The sequence below is a fragment of the Mus pahari genome, chromosome 7, assembly GCF_900095145.1.
Source record: "Mus pahari chromosome 7, PAHARI_EIJ_v1.1, whole genome shotgun sequence".
Lineage (NCBI taxonomy): Eukaryota > Metazoa > Chordata > Mammalia > Rodentia > Muridae > Mus > Mus pahari.
Window position 1 is genome coordinate 65,773,564 of NC_034596.1, and position 21,106 is coordinate 65,794,669.

At 45.3% G+C, this 21,106-nt stretch overlaps 1 protein-coding gene across 7 annotated transcripts in view; it reads right to left on the reverse strand.

Annotated features, from left to right (window-relative positions):
• Trim9 (tripartite motif containing 9) overlaps positions 1-21,106 on the reverse strand; it is a 103,174-nt gene that overhangs the window by 27,516 nt on the left and 54,552 nt on the right. For all 7 annotated transcript variants that reach the window (XM_021201958.2, XM_021201957.2, XM_021201955.2 and 4 more), the window contains exons 3-6: positions 19,554-19,676; positions 10,341-10,451; positions 9,084-9,237; positions 628-785 (exon numbers count right to left, since the gene is read on the reverse strand). In XM_021201958.2, coding sequence (XP_021057617.1) covers positions 628-785; positions 9,084-9,237; positions 10,341-10,451; positions 19,554-19,676 — 546 coding nt within the window. The remainder of the gene's footprint in view (positions 1-627; positions 786-9,083; positions 9,238-10,340; positions 10,452-19,553; positions 19,677-21,106) is intronic.

Sequence of the window (21,106 nt, forward strand, 5' to 3'; positions counted from 1 at the left end):
AAAAGGAAGAAAGGAAGAAAGGAAGAAAGAAAGAAAGAGAGAGAGAGAGAGAGAGAGAGAGAGAGAAAGAAGGAAAGAAAGAAGGAAAGAAAGGAAGAAAGAAAGGAAGAAAGAAAGAGAAAGATAACTGGACAAAGATTTACTAGAAAAACTCCTCACCACAAGGAGGCTGTAATAGAGGGATTTGCCAGTAAGAAAAGTGTCAGTGGAAGACATCAGAATCTGTCACTGTAGACACAAGGCTCAGGCATACTTGATGACATTATTAGGAGTGAATCATGATGGTGGCTGTAAGCTAATGTGAGCTCATCACTGATAGAGCACCATGCTGACTTCACAGACTACCTAATGGAGTCTAAGCAGCAAAGTGTCACATACACGCTGTTGTCATCGTCCCCATCACTGGCTCAGAGAGACAATACATAGGCTCTGTCACACAGCTACACTGTTTTTCTGAGAGAGTAGGATGATTTCAGAGACTCTACCCATCTTTGATGATACAAGACAAGAAATCCCTGCAGGGCAGCCCACCTCCAGCAGAGATGGGAAAAGCAAGATGGGACTGCACAGCAGGTCCTCTGAGGGAGGCCCTGGCATTGCTTCATAACTAGTAGGTCATCTTCTTACCCGGAACTGACCACCACTGCCGTCATCCAGCTCCAGAATGTATCCATCGGCGGCCACAGTGGATAGAGGGGGCTGTTTCCAGGACAGCGTAGCACTGTTGTTGTGGGTGCAACACTCCTCCAGCTGTAGGATGGGGGTTGCTGGGACTGGAGAGGAGGCTAAGCAGAAATTAGTGCAACTCTAGCTTCTGCTGAGTTACAACTGTTACACTATTTTGTAATGACAAGGTTCCCCCTTATAAATAAGTAAGTAGTCTCAACACACACACACACACACACACACACACACACACACACACACACACACCACTCCCCATCCCACACCTATCTCTCTGCCCATCCATCCATCCACCTATCCATTCACTAGTGCTTTTCCAGATCTTGTGCCCATCAACAGGAGCAGCAGCTGTGGATTTTGAAATTTGGTATCAAGTGACAAAAACCATGTCAGACTGGAAACTTCTGAAGCACATGACCTTATATTCTCATGGTGGCTATAGCTTGGGACAGTGAGAGGTCAAGTCCACCTGTTTTTCAGGTATAGAACAATTTAGCCCAGGGACACAGGAGCAGATCCGAGTGTGACAGGAGGCTTGTGGTGTTTTCAAGTCTTGTGAAAAATGACTAGCAACCCTCTATAATTTAGACTATTTAAAATTATATGTAGCCAAATCTTCAGACACATGAGCATAAAAATTCTAGTTGACCACTTCTGTTCCCAATATAGGAACTCACTATAGATAGCTGAGAGAAATGGTTTTAGCAAATTAATAAATAAATAAATAAATAATTTGGGTATTTGTTTTTATTTTACGTGTGTGAGTGTTTTCACCTGCATGTGTATATGTGCACCCCTTGCATGGCTGGTGCCCGTGGAGGTCAGAAGAAGGTGTCCAGAAATCCTGGAGCGAGAGATACAGACAGCAGTGAGCTACTGCATGGGTTCTGGAAACAGAACTCAGGTCCTCTGCCAGAGCTGCAAGAGCTTTTAATCACTAAGCCATCTCTCTAGTCTCTTACCAATATTTAAAAGCAAACACAAAAACAAAAACAAAACAACAACAAAAAGCACCAGCACATGCTCCAAGGATCCATACTTTAATCACAGGAGAGACCACGTTGGAATTCAAGTTTAGGAACATTTAGGTGAACATGTGGTAAATACGGGATTAACATGTGGTCTGCTGCACCAACATGGGACTTGGTGTGTCATGCACTGAGTTAAATATGTTCCTGTCCGTCATTCCAACCAGGATGTGTTGGTTTAACAGCAGTTTAGAGTACAGGGTCTACGGTGAGTGACCTAGGAGACAAAGTAGCTTCAGTGCACATGATGTGAAGGTGAGTGAGGCCACCTTATGCTTAGGAAAGACTTCCAGTGAAACCAGACTGGGGCTGCTAAATAAAGCATTCAATAAAACAGAACTGAAGGTGATTATTTCAGAGCAGGAAATCCTGCTTCATGTTTCAATGGTGTAGGGCAGACTCTTCTAAGAGACCAATGGCTTCTGCAGCCATTGTGTGCCCAGAGCATCTGAATTTGGAGGGAAGTACAGAAACTCTTGCTTTGTTTCATAACAAATTCCAGGACTGAGTGGAAACAGGGACAGAAGACATGACTTTAAAGGGCTGTATCAGCACCACAAAGAGACACATCACTTGGGGATTGCTACTGAGGGATAGCTTGAAGTCTATTCGTATGTGGAACTTTTGTTATTAAAACTATGTTTCCTTTATAAATGGAGTACCTATTTTATGTTTATGGTGAAATTTAGTCAAACGGCTGATCTAGAGATGTGGATGAATCTTCTTGGTATATTTATTCTGTTAGGTGTATCATGAACCCATTCCTTGGACTGTCTGTCTCATTAGCTCCATATCAGTCTTTCATTTTAATTCATTGATGCTGAGAGCAAGTGTATACTTCATCAATTACAAAATCAAAGAATAAGACCATGAAATGAGACAAATCTCCCTGTTAGACAAAGGCATCATTGAATAATTAAGTGAAATGCATGAAGACACATGGAATTAAAACACCCGGGCTTAATTTTGAGTCCCCAAGAAGAAGACTGTAAAAAGAAACAAATAACTTGGGGGGAAACCTGTCACTAATGTCAGGTCTTGATTTCGTCTCATATTTAAACAGTAGGAAAATGACCAAAGTAGATGGAAGTAGGCTACACAGAGACCGTGGCATGTCTAAACTGGAACCTGTTGCTTATCCGAATGTTTCTCTACATGCTAAGAATTAGTTTTTCCATATTTATCTATTTCTTATTTACTACAAATGATGTACAGCAGGTAGGTCAAAGTTACAGCTTTATTAACTAAAGTATGGGTTGACATTTATTAAAGTAGATGTTTTTATGGTGGCTGTTTTGTTACCCTATTTAATTTTATTAGCTATGAGATAAATAGTCTATAGGAAATGCAAAGTATTTTCAGTCATTCCATACTTTATGGGTTGGCCGTGGTATAGCACAGTGGTTTCCGGGATGATGTTGAAGAGTGCTTTGTTTTATTGAGACATTTGTGTCTGGGGTTTCCATGACTGTTTTGGTCTTTACATCTTGTGTTCATTTGGAGACATCTTTGGTTTTCCCTTTATAATGGGTTTCGCCTGGTCTGATCACAATTGCAGCGTTTAATATTCTCTTGACCTATAAACACAAGCTACAGACTGAAAATTCTCTTGGAAACAGTGAGCTGTGACTTGTGCTTCTGTAGTGAGTCTGGTGTAGGTGTAGCTTGGGGCTATGTTCTATAATGGTGCCTTCCACCAATGTCTTCAAATCTCATCCTTTGGAGGCTGCTCTCTCCTTATTTAACTCTTCCTCTAATTCCCTCCAGAATTCCTCTGTGGAACAAGCTGGAACATGGTGAGGGAGAAAGGAAGTTAACTCCACACCCCCACATAGACCATAAACCTTAGGGGGTTTAATGAATGCTCAGGGGTGGTAAGAGACTCACACGCATTCACCTATGGGATTTTTCAGAGCCACCTTCTTCTTATCTCTGCTTCATAGACAAAGAAGCTGAAGCCCAGTGTGGTTTCATGGCTAATAGGAGGTGGGATCAGGGTCTGAAGCCTAGCAGGATGGCCCCAAGGCTGTGGGCTTGGCACACATCAGCTGCTCCTGCAACTGGGGCTCAGGAATTTTGAACTAGAACAACGTCTTCACACCTCATTCAAGTTGTTTCTTTTTCGATGGCAAAGGTCCCAAGCATTACTGTAGTCACTGTTGCTCCCACTCAGAGCTACGGTGTCAGGAGCGCCATCTTACAGCCTCCCCTCCTCTGAAGGTTTACCTGTCAACCATCCATTCCCCTTTACAGTGGCCAAACAATAAAAGCAGCAGTTAAGCTTTAGAGCAGAGGTTCTCAACCTGTGGGTTCTGACCCCTTTGGGATCATATATCAGATATTCTGCATTGCAATTCATAACATTTGCAAGATGACAGGTATGAAGTAGTAACGAAATAACTTTATGGCTGGAGGTCACCATAACATGAGGAGCTGTATTACAGGGTCACAGCATTAGGAAGGTTGAGGACCACTGGTCTAGAAGAAATACAGGGCATTTCTAGAAAGTTATCACTGGTCCACTGGAAAGTCTGGCAATCATACATGTTCCGAGGACATTCACTTCTGCCCCCTCTGCATGTGAACAGATTGCCTGTACATGTGTGTGTTCACCTGCCCCTGCCAGCCTTCTCCCGCAGCTTGTTCCCTGCTTGAGTCAGCTCAGATCACTCTGTCCTTGCCTGCGACCTTGGAATATATCAAGAGATGTTGCATTAAGGAGGAGTTAATGAAGATTAATATATCCCCAGGGGAGGAGAGCCACTTAAAGGAATGAACAATTATTCGGTCTATGTGCTGAGAGGCGGGTGTAGCTTTAGGTCACAGCTTTGTCCTGGTCTTAATTTAACATGCAGGCATTTGATTTTAGCAACACGACTTAAATGTTCTCTGTGCTCACATAATCCTAGTATAATAGTCTTCGAAGAGAGTAGATGCTCAAAACCTATTCTCACCCATGCGCAGAACCCTTGGCAGACTACAAAAAGACTCTCAAAACTCTATTCCCATGAACCCAGGAAAGAGTTGACACTACCAACTGAGAATTCAGAAAAATGTTCCTAAAATGATCCTTAATAAAAGCGGCAGACAAAACGTGGTATGTCATTTTTATACAATTAAAGGCAAGGAGCTCAAACGTCACTTATAGTGGTTTGGAAAGAAGGTGAAATGGCATTCTCATTAAGGTACAACCAGAAGCATGCCAGATAATTGAGGCATCTGGAGAATCATAAAGTCCAGTGTTCTCTAGATAGAGTTCGCCTGCTGAGGGTGAGAGACCCAGAAAGGGACATGCAGCTAAGTCCTTAGCTATGGAGGCATTGACCCCAGAGGGTGCATACATGATGAGCTGCAGCTGCCTGAAGAGAACTCCATGGACGCTCACTGCAGACTATCTTCCTCCACAGCAACAAAGGAACACCTGCGACGTGATTGCAAAACCAGAAAGGTGCGAAAAAAATTTTTTTGTCAAGAAACAGGCAGATACTTTCTGCATTAAAAAAGTCAGAAGTTTAAATGCATACTTGAATTTACTTAAAAATGTTTTTTGAGTTTCTATTGTGTCCATGTAACATCATTAGATAAACATATCTAATGACATCATTATTTCATGTTGGTCAGATTACATTAACACTATTCCAAATGCTATTCAATTTGCCTCGTTTGTGCTTGGACTTAGACTGCAGTTTGAGGGAGGACGGTTTTTTACTGACAGGTTGTGAAAGGGTAGTTCATCAAGGGGACTGAGGACTCCTTTAGATCATGAACAAGCTAACAATAGACGAGGGACAGCTGTCTATGTGCTAACAGATATCCCGAAGGCTGGGGGGGGGGGGTCTCAACTGCAGCCACTCAACTGATATTGCAGTTTGGCTTTTTCTGTATCTAACAGGTAAAAATTATTCAGGCCGAATGAGAGCAGGCTACCACTGAATTGATTAAGCTTAACGAGCACAAAGCAGGACACATAAATTAACAAGGCAGAGAGAAAATAATCAGAATCAAATTAAACTAAGACAAAGTGTTAAGAAGAAAGTTTGCTCTCACACCAAATGGTCTTTTCTTTTAATGCCATAAAGGATTGTTCTGGATCTTCTATGTGCCAGGTCAGGTACTGGACCTAGGGTGCTCTGCGTTTTAGCGGTAGTGTAGCTGCCGTTCTCTGCAGTGTGCACAGACTTGAGCAGCCCACACATACAGTTTTCCCTGCTCTTAGCGCTGGATGCACCGCTAAGTGAACACGTGACTGCCCTTGGACATGTGGTCTGTGATGCCCAGCTCTCAGACCTCAGTTTCTACACCAGCTGCAGGACTGCTCACCCCAGTTTCATGGCCTGAACTCCATACGGGGCAGGTGGATGGACCAGACCCAGAAGGGCAGCGGATGTGGGAGCAGATTGCTCTGCCAGCCCATCGAAGCATTTCAAAGCCATGAGGCTTCTACCTTCTAATGGCCCCTTCCTCCTGCCCTAGGATCATCAAGGTGGACTGGGGTTTCTCCTCCTCCACCAGAAACCTTTGCACTGCTCTTTTACGATGCAGTTCCTCCTCCACAACACTTGAGCTATAACTTTTGAATGGTTTTATCTTGTTGAAAGGATTGGAGACAGGCTGGCTGGGAGGAATTAAGCTGGGGCTCTATACTCTTGGAATAGATGGTTTAGTGATGTAGGTGTCAGAGAAAGATTTTTAAACAGCAATAAATGATTGTGCAATACACACACACACACACACACACACTTAAATGTATAAAAGAAAATTGGCTGTTTCTCAAAGAAGCTACACTGGAAGGTGCTAGTTTTGTGGAACAAGTTGGAAATGACACTAGTGTGCTCTGAAGCTACTTCCTGGAGTGGACCCTTGCCCCATTGCTTGTTGTAACATAGCTTCCTGTGCCCCAGTGTCCTCAGCTGTGAGAATGGAGGTGACAAGAAAAGCACTGCTCTTGGATAATGAATGTTTTGTTTAACATTCCATAACAGCTCCCATTTTTTTGTTGCTACAACACGACATTTTAACTTACAACTTACACATCACTCAGACTTTGGTTAAGGCAGTATCTTAAAGCAGTGCCTATCGATAAAAAAACGAGGAAACTTGAGTGACTAACAGCAGAGGGTCATGAAAAGATGCAGGAGTGCCTAACACACACATGAGGTCACCCACACACCGGCAGCCCTAAGGTATTAAAACTCTGCTTATAGGGCTCTCTGCAGGATAAGCAGACACATGTGGAGCGCCGCCTCACATAGCCGTTACAAGATGGCGCTGACATCCGCTGCCGGGAGTGATACTATGTTGCGCATGCGTAAGCCAGGCCACACNCTAAGGGCCNGAGTGCTCGCCTCTGACATCACATCGNATGATTCGACCTGTGCCAATCCATGAGCGCCACGTCCGAGGCGGAGTAGAGCTCCTATATAAGGGAGGCGGTTTTGTTGCTCGGGGTCTCCATTTTTGGAAGCTTGTGCTCTCCCTCTCAAGAGTATAAAAGCTTTGCTACAGAAGGATCCTGTTTGTGTGCCGCGTCGTTCTTGCTGGCGAGACGGTTGGCGCGGGACAGACACAGGTAGACGTTTTTTTCCTAACATATACAATTTGCAAAGCATCTATGTTTAGGATTTATTTATTGTGTGGGCACTTAAATTAAGAGGTGGAAAATGTAAATAAAGATCTCCAGTTTAAAAAACGGTTTTACTTTTATATTAAATTGTGTGTACATGGGTGGGTTTGCAATCCGAATGCAGTGTCTACAGAGGCTGGAAGATGATGTCAGATACTCTGGAGCTGAGTTTCTGGCAGCGGTGACCCACCTGACTGGACCCTAGAAACCAGACCCTGGCCCTCTGCAAGGGCAGCGAGCACTCATAATCGCTGAGTCCCCTCTCCAACCTTGAAAAGTATCGTTTTCAATTGTTAATTGCTTAAAAGGTTTTTGTTTTGTTTTGTTTTTGTTTTTTAAATCTACTTTGCTTGAGACAGTATTTCACCTGTTGGCTTGGAACTTGCTATGTAGACCAGACTGGCCTGGAACTCACAGAGCCCTGCCTCTGCCTCCTGAGTGCTGGGATCAGGCAATGTGCCACCACACCTGGCCCAGTTTCTTCGGCTTTCAAGTACTGATATGGTAGAGGTGGAGGACAGAGCCACACTTGTCAAGGGTTTGAGTTGGGGAGGGGTTGACCTGTGGCCCAGGTTTCCTTTCTGTTTTGTTCTCAATATGGACTCTTACTATGTAGTTTGTGCTGGTCTGAAACCGAGATGCCCCTGCCTCTGCCTCCTCCTAGCTGGGCTTACAGATCTCCATCTTTTTCATCTGGCTTTGGAACTGGTCTTTATCTTGACTGTGGTGGTAGCTCTAGGAATCTACATATGTCCTAAGATGTCATAGACTCATCCATACACTGGACCAATGTCAAGTTCAATTGTTTTGTTACTGTATTGTAGCTATATAAAATGTAACTGCGGGGTGGGAGACAGGAAGGGGGTAAATGGTACCAAGGACTTCTTACTATTTTTGCAGCTTTCTAAGAATGTATTTCAAGACATGAAGCTATAAGAATCAGAAAGGGTTCTCAGCGGATCACTCAGTGCCATAAATACCACTGCATAGCTGGCTTCGATGTCTAATAGTAAGCACTTTCATTTCCTTTTGGTGCCCAACATAAAAAAATACAAGAACAAAAACTTGAGGCAGATCTTGACATATTCTGCAGTTCCATAAGCTAACCTTTAGGTTTCTCTCAAGGTTTCATTCCTTCCCCCTCCCCCCCTAGGCTTACAGCCATCCTCTCAAACTCTCACTCGTCCACACTCAGCACCCGGCACGCTCTCCACCCCACCGGAAGCTTTCATTTCAATGCCGGATTTCCTCAATATTTGATGTTAATTGGGGGTTACTTGTGGAAAGGTCTCAGCTCTTCACAGTGGCATTGTAAGTGCCCTCAGATGCTAGACATGGCATTACAGGTAAGCTGCCTGGAGTGGGTACCAGAAACTAAGCATAGGTCCTCTGCAGGAGCAGCAAATGCTCTTTTTCTTTTCTTCCTCTTCTTCTTTCCTTTTTCCCAATTTTCGATTCTCATTCTTCTTTTTTAGATAAAGTCTTACTTTGTAGTCTTGTCTGATTTGGAACTCGCTATGTAGACCAGGCTGGCCTTGAACTCACAGAAATCTGCCTGCCTCTACCTCCTAAGGACCAGGATTATAGATGTGCACACCACACCCAGCAGCAAGTGCTCGAAACTGCTGAGGCCATTCTCCTAGTCTCACTCTGGATCCTATAACCTTCATCACGGGGTCATCCACAGTACTGCAAGCAGCAGCACCTGCTGGGGACAGCGTGTTGACCCTGGGGACACAAGGACGCACCTTTCACTTGCACGAAGTCCAGTTGGTGAATAGACTGCAGCAGAGGGCTGTTGTCCAGGCTCAGATCAAAGTCCGTGGTCATCCTGGGAGTGAGGGTGCCCTTCCCCCACTGGTCCTCAGTTAAGTGAACTCGCCTTATGAGAGCATCTGAAATCTAAGCACATCAAAGAAACACAACGTCACCTTCAAACCGCAACACTGCTCCCGGACTCTCTGTGAGCATCACCACCAAACCATGAGGACCTCAAGCCCTTCCCACCTCAGCGTGCTTGGTGAGAAAGACTGTGGCGTGACTAGAGTGGCCCACAGTCTCTGAAGCAAAGCAGGACATTTTTCTTGAGTTGGAAGGAGGCACTAGAAACAATTAGCAGCTGCTAGTGGATTTTACATGAACTATGCTCACGCGTTTTATACTGAGCTCCCAAATGCTGTCAACCTTAAAGAATGATACAGTGGGAACCAGTTTATTCTATAGAGTCAACAGTGCCACCCTTCTGTTTCAAGGTGTGGGCAGCCAGACAAAATTCCAGACCGAGGCCTGAGAGGCAGAGAGGCTGCTGCACGTCTCCGTTCAGCTTCAGTGCGCTACCTTCACGTGGCTCTCAGGTGACTCTTTGGAAGAGACCTCTTTCATTTCTTACACTGGGCCCCAGCTGCCACTCTTGGCGGCTGGTTGCAGAATGTGAATCGGAAGAGATCTACATGTCAGCTTAGTTTAAAAAAAAAAAAATGCCTTGCCTTGTCATTGGTATAAAAAAAAAAAATGCAAGCAAAACCCAGCTTACACCATAGCACTTTATAACTGACAATGAAAAAAAAAAAAAAAAACAACCCAAACAAAGCAACCTGTCTAGTGCCACTGGGAACAATAACTGGTTTACTGAGCAGCAGCAGGAGGAGGCAGCACGGAGGACTATTCACACAGACTCCAGCTGACAGCACTGCTCAGAACTGAGGGACAAGGCCCAATCCTCAGGCGAGACAATACTCTCTTCTTTGGGAGAAAAGTACAGAGAATTATGTTTTCATGATTAAGCACGCTTCCGGTACCCCGCTTCAGCCCTTGCTCCTCTTAGTCTTGAAGCATTGGCTGTTAGAGACTTCCAGGAAGTCTGTGGAGCTCTGCAACAGGCTCGCGCACACTCCCTGAGTAGGCAGGTAAGTTCCGCTATTGAGTGACACACCGTAAGCCAGACTTCTAGATGTCCCATCTATGTGTCCTATACTGGAATAGGAAGCGGAAGCTAGTAAACCGACCTGCAGAAAGCCACTGGGGTCGTTCTCCTTAATCACTTCTAAGCAGTATTCCATGAGGCCCGTGGTCTGGCGCAGCTTCACTGTGCAGTGAGAGATCTGGTCCCGAACCACCTAAGGTTGGCGAGAGAACAGAAAGGTGGGTACAAAATGGCAGAGGGAGACCCTCACAGTAGAACAGAGGCACAGTGGGACTTGGGAAAGCTCCCTCAAAGCAGATTCCAAGCGCATCATGGAAATGGATCCACACGGAGACCAGTCCATGCTGCTCTCTGCATGGGCAATGGCTCTGGAGGATAGATGGGTGATGTCCTTACGGGATGTTGCTAATGGGACTCTTCAGAAAAGGTTACGGAAGTCAGACTATTAAGTTTAAAACTCTGTGAATCTGGTGACCTTGGCGCATTAAGGTCTCGTATAGGACCCTGCAGACATTTTTCTCTGTGAAGTTGACACTCCTGTGATCTGCTCTTGGGGTAAAGGGGGGGCTGTCAGTAAGGGGGCTACAGATCCCACATGGCTACTGGCTGCACTCAACCCTCTTTCCTGGCCTGCAGGTTTTTTTCTAAAGAGTTTTCCCACCTGAAACCCAGGGACATTTTCCTGGTTGCTACCATCGGTAAATGCTATTGGCTGTGTAAACATCCCAATTAATGTGATAATAACAACAACAATAATAACAACAATTATTCCCATTCCTCTGTTATAGGGCATTTAATGCTTTCATAGTTTTCTATCTACCCATTTGCTAACTTATGGATTTTATTGTTGTACTGTGATAATTTATAATGTACATGTACTAGAGTAAGGATGCCATTCAATACTCTAACGTGTTCTGTCTGCTTTTAAATTTTCCTTCTTAAGGAGAGTTGATTTGAGGGCTTGTTGCTGTCTGAATGTGGGGCTCTTTGCCCACTCCCGGGACGCTTTCGTTCTGCCTAAGAGCTGGTGATTCTCCAGCATGCAGAACGGGGGTCAGCTCCTCAGTGATCCTCTTGGTGATTTTGGGGTGCACTGCCATTGACTTCCACTTTCTGAATGGATACTTCCTACCTTATGGAGATCAGGCAAATAATTGGATCTTTTAAAAGTATAATCACTTTGTAAGGTCTAAAAATCTTATTTAATTTTTAATTAAAAGTTTTACAGCCAGGCAGTGGTGGCGCACGCCTTTAATGCCAGCACTTGGGAGGCAGAGGCAGGCAGCTTTCTGAGCTTGAGGCCAGCCTGTTCTACAGAGTGAGTTCTAAAGCTACACAGAGAAACCCTATCTTGAAAAAAAACCAACCAACCAACCAACCAACCAACCACCCCCTCAAAAAAAAAAAAAACTCCCCAAATTGCATATATGTGTGTGGTGTATATGTATGTGTGCATATATTCACAGGTGTAAACCTGTGCATATGGAAGTCAAAGGTTGATGTCAGGTGTCTTGAGCCCAGAGATCACCAATTCAGGTAGTCATTGCTACCACAAATCCTACTGTCTGTCTCCCAAGTTGCTAGCATTAGAAGCCAGCCACCACATCCACTCAGAATAGTATGTGGGTGCTAGCGACCTGAACTCTGGTCTTAGTACTCGCACATTGAAGTACTTTAAGCCATCTCCCGAGTCCAGTGAGGAGTATGTATTGACTCTGTGGGCAAGTCTTTTCTCAGCTTGCTTACCCATTAGCTTTCTGCTTAGGTTTTCTTCCTGCTTTTCATTGCTTGTTGTTTTGTTAATGTTGGTTCCTAGGAAGCAAGGAGGTCTTTTTCACCCCCCTTGAGATGCACATTTTTGGACTTTGATGCTGGTGACCCAGAAAACCACTTGGCACCATGTTTGCAGCTGGCAGCAGTCAAGTCCCTTTCCTTGGGTACTGTGCAAGTCACCGGAGTGACAGAAATAGGTCCTGGGAGAACAGTTCCCTGGGTTTCATCTGCACTAGGACCTAACCCAGTTCCCACGGGACAGTGGATTGCTTTGTAGCCCACGAAACCAGGGCAAGCTTTGAGAATTTTGCCGGAAGAGCAATGGTCTCCACAGGAACCTATTGATCATTTGACCAGTTTTATTTCGATAAGTGGCAAAAGTAACGAGGGTCACTGCTTGGGTCAGGATAGGACACCAGCGCCTGTTTGGAAAAAGGGGGCAGTCTAACAAAGGTCTGTTGTTTCCCTGAATGCTCAGGCTTTTCCAGCAGCTGAGAACCACCCAGGAGACTGTATACACACAGGTAGAGCTTGTTGTGACCACTCTCCATCCCCATTAATGACAGGCCCATTACAGTCCTCCATCAGCTCACAGTGAGGCTTGGTGTTAAAGAAGAAGATTCCACTCTCACCTAAGTTTGAACAAGGTAAGCTCCCACCCCTGACTTCCAAGTACTTCTCCATTTTCCACAGGTCTATACGTCTTTCTCTTTATTTATAAGAATAAACAGCTTTGACACACGCTCCTCTCGTGGAGGCTGGAGGGAGACCACTTATCAGTCACCCGGCTGAGTAAATGTCACTGTTCCTTCTATTTCACCCTTTTCTAAATGTAATCTATTTTTCTACTCCAGTTTAACACCCCCACCACATGGAATAATCCTTTAGCCCTTCTTGCTTGTTCTCTTCTACCTAAGGCATGTGTGCTTTCAAAAATGGAAGCCTGAAGGGTTTGCTCCCCACTGGTCTTTGCTCCTGTTGGTGGGGAAAATTTCTGTGCACCCAGCCAGGTTCTGAAGCACAGGGAGTAACTGGGGGTGCTCTGAACGGCCTCGCGGGGAGTCACAGGGGGAGTGCCCTGGTCTGATGTCTTTGATTAAACAGAGAGCTCTAGGGTCGCCCTCCCCAAAGCATATTATTGATAATTTTATTCTTTAAAGAATAATGTATTCTTCAAACTTTGGAGAAATGTAAATTAAAGAATACTATATACATTATTCTCCAACAGGGTCCAACAGGTTTCCCTCTTTCTCCAATCCCACACTCCGGACGAAGTGTTGGATTTACCTGACAGCAGTTTTTACAAAGCAAGTTTGAAGCTTTGAGAGTTTTTACTTGAGAAAAGAATCATTTAGGGCCATTAAACAAGCAAAATACATACATGTTTTAAGGAGAGCTTGGGATTTTTAACAGTAAAGCTCTGAGTTGTCTATTCTAAAGTGTGAAAGCCAGCAGCAGGCTCATCGATAGGCACCTCGTGGAAAATGCCAAGCTTGGTGTAGAGCAGACTGTATCCTAGCACAGAGAGGCTGAGGAGGAGGAAGCCCACCCACACCCTAGGAAGAGTGGAATCTGGTGGCATTCTGTCCATGCAGGGTGGGGTGGGGTGGGGTGTGGCCACATCGGAATGTTGCAACCTGGAATCCCACAGGACGCAGTGCAGAGCTGTGCAGGGTTATTCTGTCATCTCTAAGGAGTGAGTCACGTGGAGTGTAGAGGAAGGAGGCTCGCTCATCTCTGGGTGAGTGACATCAAAGGCAATCGGAGGCTGCCCTTCCCTGGCATTGCCAGAGTGAGTTGGGGTAGTAAAGTGTGCCTCTTCCTCATGGGAAGCCCTGGCAGTGGACGCGCTGGCATCTTGATGACTCTTTGGGGACGGGGACAGTGGGGACAGCTCTATCTACACAGACTTTTTCAGATGTATTCACATATGGGAGGCAGAGGACCGTAGAACTCACCAAATGAAACTCTGAAAGGAATTCTGCATTAATGGCAGGCTTCAATCAGTGACACTTGCAGTTACAATATTAGTGTTGACCTTCTCAACTTTGGCCGAGGGCGAGTAAAGGTTTCACGCTATTTCAGGCGCTTAGACTTTATACAGGTCTTCCTCCCGGCGTCCAGCCAATTCTCTGCTCATTTTATTGCATTCACCAGACTGGGCTGGTGCTCGGCTGGAATTAATCTCTTTTTCTTGCCGACACTAGCTTCATCTAATACCATAAAATTCCCTTAGAGTGTGGTTAAATTCTTTTCTTTCTCCCAGTCCTTAACCGAAGAGTCATCTGCCTGCTTGGCAGCAATGGTGGTGGTGGTGGGGAAGCGTGTTATAAGCTGGGAGCTCTCAGGATGTTTCCCGTTTAGTGACATGACCATATAGATTTCTTTTTCTTTAATAATGTGAATTATTCTAACCAAACACAATGCAACTACACCAGGGAGCGCCCTACATCTAACCATGGTGGACATATGGACACTCTCCATGGTGGACATACGGACACTCTCCACTGACATGGAGTAACCAGCAAAATTTATTATTACAATTTTACTGAGTGATTTTTTTTGATACATCAAATGCATCAACTATACAAGCACATTAAAGATTTGATTGTCCCTCAAATAATTTGAACGACTATCTTTGTTGCCTCCAAGGGATCTTACTGTTGGTAGGTAACAAGAAGGTACATATCAGCTTGAACTATTCAACCTTGGATTATCCTAAAATGTGTGTGTGTATGTGTGTGTGTGTGTGTGTGTGTGTGTGTGTGTGAGAGAGAGAGAGAGAGAGAGAGACAGAGAGAGAGAGAGACAGGGACAGAGACAGAGACAGAGAGACAGAGAGACAGAGAGACAGGGAGACACAGAGAGACACACACACACACACAGAGAACACAAGTAAGGTGCTTTTTAGAATGATTTCAAGTTTGAAAGTATTATAGATAAAATTAATTCTCAGGTGATACTTTAAACTTCTCAAAAGAAAATGGAAATAATGTAAATTTTTGTAAAATACAGAAAGCATGGGCCTCATCAGTGGCACATTTTAATGTTGTCCAGACTCCCTGTAAGGATGTCAGGGGCAGTGGGGACAGTTTGGGGCTGTACCCAGCAGAGGAGGACCTGGGAAGAATGGTAGCATAACATCTTGCTTCCTCTGCTGATTATTAGAACACTGCACAGTGAGCTCACTAATTCCGCACACAAGCTAGGGCTGTCTCTTAGAAGTGCACAGATGCTTTTCTCTAATGTCCTCCAGTAACTCGGTTCAGTTTACAACGTCCCAAGACCGGACTCACAGCTCTCTGCTCGTGTTCAAACCACAGAATAGCAACAACTTCAATTTACATTTCAAAACAGGCCCAAAATATGGGACTGTGCTAAGTACTCATGTAATTTCTTATGTTGGATACTGTGATAAATGCTTTTCCGTGGCCCACAAGGTGAGGACAATAGTCTTTCTATCTGCATTCTGTCTCACACACAGAGAAAAGAAACTGAGCCACAGAACTCCTCAGAGTTAGAGAGTTAGTTGGTGACAAAGTATGACCTCTCACCCAGTCTGGTCTCTGTAACACAGAATCTAGGTCTTTCCCCACCCGACTCCATCTTGTCTCCCCAGAGCCCTTATATCTGTGCAGGTTGGCAGTGGTGTAAGAAAGGGGCATGGGAGAGCACTAAGACCCATAAATACACACACACACACACACACACACACACACACACACACACACACACACACACCCTCTTTGTCAGCCAGCAGCAGCTCTTGGAAATAGAAGAACATGAGACTCTCACCACACAGCCAACAAAGTGCTATGCTTGGTGAAGATGTCCTTAAATGGCCAGTCTTCCCTCACACGTTGGTAGTGACAAAAACAACAAGAAGGGGAACAGGCAGGGACAAAAGAAGAGAGCCCACAGGAGCTGGTGTCGGTAGCTATGGTGGCAGTGGCACTGGAGGCTGTTCTGAGAAGTGGCGAGAGATACAATTAGCTGAAAATGACAGACAAATCATAGAGACAGAAGACAGAACAGCTTTGCTGCCGAGGGCAACGGCCAGCCTCCTGTCTCTTTTCATTGTCCTCCAGAATCTGAGCAGGGTGAAATGAGGGCACCACTGTCCTCTGCTCAGTAGCCCCGAGGCATCCATGTGGCCTTTAGCACAACCCTCCTTAAGAAAAGGGCTTCTGGGGGAAGATGAGGACAGTGGGAGGGAATGGAGGCCTGGGGGTGTGGTAGACACTATTCCTGAGCATCTCCTGCATCCTGAGCATCTCCTGCATCCTGAGAATCTCCTGCATCCTGAGTATCTCCTGCATCCTGAGCATCTCCTGCATCCTGAGCATCTCCTACATCCTGAGCATCTAGCTACTACACAGGCTATGGTGAGATCCTCAATCCTGACCTTACTTGAGATGGAATCAAGTAAGGGGCACAGGGGCTGTCATATGCTCTGCTGTCTGCTGCCATGACATAGATCAATGACACGTTTCCAATCTTTGATTTCTTCTTCCATAGAGATTGCTGGTCTCTGTTTCTCTCATACGGGACAGCTATAGTTTCCTCTACAGGGACTGCATAGTGCCACAAATATTCTCTGTGATCACTGCGGTGGTGCCAGTCCTTGCAATGTTTGGTGAAAGAGACTCCATTGGGCAAAAGGTAGATACTGAGATGCTTGCCTTGCTTCTCAGCTGGCTGAGTCCAGCTGTCCAGCCCATGTTCCAAAGACAGCCACAGTTTTATTCTGCACCTCTCTACGTGATTTGGATGGTATTGTGAAGCCAGATCTAGTGACACAAGTTGTGAGCACAAATATTCTAGAGACTGAGGCAGAAGTGTCACAAGTTCAAGGCCTGCTTATGCCGGAGTGTTTTCAAAGCCAGCCTGGGCAATTCAACAAGACTCTGACTTAAAGTTTTAAACGGAGGGAGTGTGGGCAGTGTAGATCAGAGGTAGAGTGCTTGGTTAGTGTGTGTGAGGCCTGAGGTTCAATCCTCAATAACACACACACACACACACACACACACACACACACACCCCAAAATGTATAAGATATTCCCAGGATTGCTGTAAAGGTAAATTTCTGCATTTCTATAGGGAACTAAACGAAGGGCAATGTGACAGCCATTGAGCGGAGGATGGCGATAGAAACTCTCATCAGTCCTGAGGACTGACTGACTGGCAAGATCGCCATCATCTTCCCCGGCAGGCTTCCTGGTGCAGGCAGGAACACAGTGGCCATGAACACACACCTACAGATTAGGTATCTACGAGGCCAGCTCTCCCACGAGGTGTTCGGTGGCCATTCTAGCTGTCGGTGGCTTTCCCTAAGGAACCGACCACCCCTCACCCAGAAGCTAGCTGGTCCCTTGTGCTGGAGCCATCTGTGGGTAACGCTCATTGCTTTCACTGTGTCCCTGCCTCCTCTTTGCAACACTGTAACCCAGTGGCTGAGGAGAAATGCCTTGTCTGCATGGAACTTCTTGTAAGCAGAGGGAGCTTTTGTTCAGAATGTGGGCTCTGGGGCTCCTTGGAGCCAGTTCTTAATTCATGGTATTATCATTCCTTCCTCTCTGGAACAGAAATAACAGTGACACTGACCCCATAGAGCTACTGTGAAAATTACTGAGGCAATCCCTAAAATAGAACTTGTATACTCTCACTGCAAAATAGTTTCCAGACTTCCGCTATTGCTATTATCAAAGGCAGGACCTGCTCACCCAGGATACTCTTCTGTGTTGCTGTTGGGTGACTGAAGAATCATATACCACAAGTGAGCTGAGACAAAACCTCAGATAAAAATGAGTCTTTAAAAAAAATCATTCAGATGTAAGCCGACTCGGGGAGAAAATGTTAATCAAGCCACTTTCTAGACTTGATAAGAGAGACACCCACACAATAACACCTTTAAACCATTGGGGTAGGGGGAGATCATAGCATGTCTATGGCCTCCCTCACTTTCTCCTTGTATTTAAGGAATTCATGCAGTTTGCCATGAATCACAGCTTGAGTTCATCCGAAGATGAACACGATTGACTTCTCATTAGACCCACCGTCTCCAGTGTGTATGGCTGCTCTCAAAAGATCTTCAGGATTGCCAGGCTTTCTTTGCTGCCCACACAGGCTCTATAACATTAGCATTCTGGGGACTCCCCATCTCCATCCTAAATCTAGGTCTATATGCTGATTTCGAGTTCTGCTATCCTCTTTACCTAAGAATCTGGCTCCTTAATAACATTGTAGCTTTGCTATCTACAAAACCCAGAGAGGTGTGGATGGCATCAGAGAGCCCAAGCTAAAGGTCAGGACACAGAGTTCACTAAGTGACGAGGCTCCCATGAGCCCTTCCTGTCTGGAAGCATAGCCTGCTGCTTGCCTGAATTCTGAAATGTCCCCTGAGTGACAATCCAAGTCAAAAGGCAGCAGGGAAAGGTTGTTGTTCCCATTACATTGCCTTCCTGACTCTGGTCAGGGAAGCAGCAGCCATGCATCTCTGAATGCACTTTAAGGAGCTGCAGATGGCAAGAGCGGGAGGGAGTTTTAGGGAGTCTACAATCAGGGTCTCCTTCACCCTTGCCACAAACCTGGCTGGACCCTGTGTTCGTACACTTCTTCATTGTTGAAAGTTCTTTGGTTCAGCTGCTGGGATCTGAATTTAGAAATGATATTTCTCTTGTTCTTGATATTTCTCTGGTGTTAGGTAACAGACCAGCTGGGTAATATTTGTCACTGAGCCCCTGACCCAACACTTCCCTTAAGAGGCCCCTGTATCTCCTGATGCCAATCTAATAGACAGCCTTTAACCCCTAGGCCATAACTTTGTACACTTCCCCTCACCAGGCCTGATGATGGTTGGCCATGTGTGTGGTCCTTAGCTGAGCGCCAACTCCCTTCTGCTCCCACTTCCCATCTTGTTGCTAGTGGGTAACAGGTAGGTTACCACACGTCAAGACCAGTTCTGTCAATGGGACCCCAGACTTATAATGCATTAGTTTCACATTTAATGGCCAAAGTCTATATTGAGAAGTCTACATATTTTTTAGAAAACATATGTTCTATTTATCTACTCAAGAACATATTTTTTGCCTATGAGTGGCCACCCTTATCTAAGCTTTCAATCCTGCTCCTAGGACCCACTACTCCCCTCTTTTTCTGGCAAAAAGAAAAACCAAAACCAAAACCAAACCAAATCAAACCAAAAACCTAGCCTATGATATAGTACCCCTGGATAATATTCTTAATATTTGCCCTCCTAGGAGAGTAGAACCAATAGAGATATTTTTATTTATCTTGTTATTTCCATACCCACAGCATATCCTGGTCTAGAGCAGTCACTCTGCAAATTTTGGTTAGGAACCTGAGGGAGTTTGAAGTAAACTGAGGTAAATGGAGGATGAAGGAATGTGTCTGTTCCTATTGGCCAGACCATGTGGGTGAGGAGAGAGACCCTCCCGTGGCTGCCCATCATCGCCAGGGAGGTTGGATGGTCACCTTCCGCCTACCCTAACGCCTCACTCACCTTCAGCTTGTGCTCATGCTCCTTGTTGACCCGGGCCAGCAGCTGAGCCTTCCTACGGTTTAGGGCATCAATGAGCGCATCGCACTGGGCAACCAGGCAGGCCTCAAACTCCACACTGTTTTCCTGAACAAAAGAACACACTTCTCAGGTACATGCACGGGCAGCTCAGGTAGCCATGGAAACCAGAGCACCCTAGTTCTCCCTGCTGAAGAGATGGGAAGGAACCCTGTCCATGGAGTACACTGAGTATTTCCAAACTACTAGTGAATTGTACTCTATAGTGTAAACATTTTTTGCTCTAAATTTATATGTAAAAAGAGAGGTATTTGTTGCTTAAATTAATTTTTATCCAAAGAAACCACCTCTTCAGCTTGAATTATAACAAGTACAATAAAGCTGTGGTTGTAGGGTGGTCTGCGATGGGTGTCTCTGCAGGCTGAAGAGGGGTCTCTAGGAGGAAGAGGAGAGGAGAGACAAGGCAGGGAGAGAAAGGATTACCACCCACAACAGAAGAGAGAAGAAGGATGACAAAGGTTCCCCCACGTTAAACAATGATCCAGTGCTGCCATCCAATGCTAGCAGAAGTATATAAGGTCTAAGAATAACAGGCAAAAGTAGTTGTCCCTTGCATGAAGAAAGACCACAATGGAGGAAAAAAAAATCATATTGGTAACAGAATTTCCTTGCTATAAAAATCAGAAAAGACACAATAGCTTGCTGAGGCACAGGAGCCACATAGAAAATGGGAGGAGCGTGGCCCCATGGTGTTTAAATTAAATACTGGGTATGACATTTTTATTTGACTCGAACCCATATAGTTCTTTTGACTAGCAACTTGGAATTATAGGCGCTTATTAAGGGTAATACGCTGTGATACTTAATTCTGCCACGTGGAATACAGGTTCTTTGTCTCAGACCGCATCAGATAGAGCACCAGCTCCACAGATGCTAATTTCATCTCTCCTGGCAACAGTGTGAATTCTCAGAGAAAGTCCTTCCAGAGGACTTTCATCACTTAAGAGCTCTCTGTGCCCTGTGTAGGGTGTGGGAGGGGGCGGATAGGAGGGCTCCTTCCCCCTGAAGACTCTGCTACTGTGTTCTTAGGGAAAGAACACTTTGCGCTGACAGAGAGGGCAAAGCACGGGGCGAGGCAGCCCGAGGCTGCATAGTTTGTGCCAGCAAATGCAAAGAAAGGGCTGATTGATGAACTGTCGCCTGGAAAAACAGAAGGAAGTGTACAAAACTGATAGGGAATCAACAGTTCTAACACAGGTCTGCACATAAAAACAGCAACAAAACCAGCGTGTGATGCTTTGAGAAGCTGGCTTACATTAGACATCCATTTCTGCTTTGACATGGGTTAAATAGTCACTGAGAAAGCTGTTTTCTCCGCAGGCAGAGTTAAGGCTATTTCTAGGAGGCAAAGCTCAAAACAGGTAAGAAGGTCAACAGTGCAGAAGGGTCATTGTTTTGGTGACTCAGGCCTTTCGTGGTTTCTCCCTTCCAGCTGTAGTGGGAAATGTATGCATTCTCATCTGCTGGCTGGCCTGCTG